A 1,643-nucleotide genomic window follows, 5' to 3' on the forward strand; every position below is an offset into this window, starting at 1 on the left:
CCTCTCCAATGGGAAACTGAGCTTCTTGACCTTTCTCCCGAGAAAGGCTTCGGTAAACATGGGGGTGAGTGCTTTAGTTCAGCTGTGCGGTCCTGCCTCTACGGGCTGTCTTGCTTCAGGCGCAAAGCAGGGGATTCCATTATCAAAATCTTCAGGTTTTCTCTCACTTCCAAACTCAACACAAGATGATTAGGGACCTTGAGGATTTCACTTAAGAAGAGGGGACAAAGGACAGCTAGGCTCCACTTAAAACCAGATCATACATTGGATGAGGACAGAGTATATTAAAACCTGTCCCAGGTGTTCTGAGTTGAGAGGAGACAACAGCTTAGGAGTAGAAAAACATGAGGAAAAGTATTTTCTAGACACTGTACCATCAAAAACAGAGGCCCCAAAACTGGTTAACCCAGTAGACAGATTGGGATGCATGGGCCAATGGATCATAAAACCCCCTAGGATTTATTATAGAGGACAATGTTCAATTTTGGATATCTTCAGAATCAAATAAGTCAGAAAATGGGGAGCAGGGTAATTACCAAAGCCAGGATGGAAAATACATAGAGGACCTGAAGTATTGGTGTCTGGGATGAAAGTAGACTTCAACCAATAAGTTAGTGCTGTATTATCCCGTGGAAGTGGTAATAAACATCTGCTCCTCCCAGATAGGACACCAAAAACAAACCAAAGGAGCAACTCTTCTCAAGGATGACCTGGGGACGCAGCGGGTGATTGAGCTTACTTATATGAGAATGGGTGGCGTGAATGTTGGTGAAATAGCTCTGTCTCTGAAAGACTCAACCTGGACATGGGTAACCACATCCCGAAGGCCACTTGGATAGAGTCCCTGCAGTTGATCTCTCTCCCCCACGTGTTCTCACCACCTCCTGAGACCTCTCAGCTGAGGAAGAAGTATATATATATACCTGGGAGAAAGCGACAGTAAAGGAAGGGAACCTGGAACCTCATGTGATGATCTAATGAACCCCCCTCCATCTCTGAGAGCACATTAAGAAGCCCATCTTCGCTCTTTTCCTGTTCTCCACCATGGCGCAAGATCGAGGGGAGAAGGAGAACCCCATGCGGGAGCTACGCATCTGCAAGCTCTGCCTCAATATCTGCGTCGGGGAGAGCGGGGACAGACTGACCCGGGCAGCCAAGATGTTGGAGCAGCTCACAGGCCAGACACCCGTGTTCTCCAAAGCTAGATACACTGTCAGGTCCTTTGGCATCCGGAGAAATGAGAAGATTGCTGTTCACTGCACAGTCCGCGGAGCCAAGGCAGAGGAAATTCTGGAGAAAGGCCTGAAGGTGCAGGAGTATGAGTTGCAGAAAAATAACTTCTCAGATACCGGAAACTTTGGTTTTGGAATCCGGGAACACATTGACCTGGGCATCAAATACGACCCAAGCATTGGTATCTACGGCCTGGACTTCTATGTGGTGCTGGGTAGGTCAGGGTTCAGCATCGCAGACAAGAAGCGCAGAACAGGCTGCATTGGGGCCAAACACAGAATCAGCAAGGAGGAGGCCATGCGCTGGTTCCAGCAGAAGTATGACGGGATCATCCTCCCTGGAAAATAAATTTTATCCAAAAAGCCAATAAAATTTTCTCAGAAAAAAAAAAAAGAAGAAGAAGAAGAAGA

General features: G+C 47.2%; 1 protein-coding gene across 1 annotated transcript; it reads left to right on the plus strand.

Moving 5' to 3' along the window:
• The first annotated feature begins 1,030 nt into the window (after positions 1 to 1,030).
• On the plus strand, positions 1,031 to 1,611 carry LOC110338256 (60S ribosomal protein L11-like). Its single transcript, XM_021221544.2, has one exon. The coding sequence runs from the start codon at positions 1,045 to 1,047 to the stop codon at positions 1,579 to 1,581; it is 537 nt and encodes a 178-aa protein (XP_021077203.1). The 5' UTR covers positions 1,031 to 1,044; the 3' UTR covers positions 1,582 to 1,611.
• The last annotated feature ends 32 nt before the right edge of the window (positions 1,612 to 1,643 follow it).

The sequence above is a fragment of the Mus pahari genome, chromosome 21 (genome assembly GCF_900095145.1).
Source record: "Mus pahari chromosome 21, PAHARI_EIJ_v1.1, whole genome shotgun sequence".
Lineage (NCBI taxonomy): Eukaryota > Metazoa > Chordata > Mammalia > Rodentia > Muridae > Mus > Mus pahari.

Bases quoted from the DNA above. Each gene is read 5' to 3' on its own strand.
- LOC110338256 (XM_021221544.2), top strand. From the start codon at position 1,045: ATGGCGCAAGATCGAGGGGAGAAGGAGAACCCCATGCGGGAGCTACGC.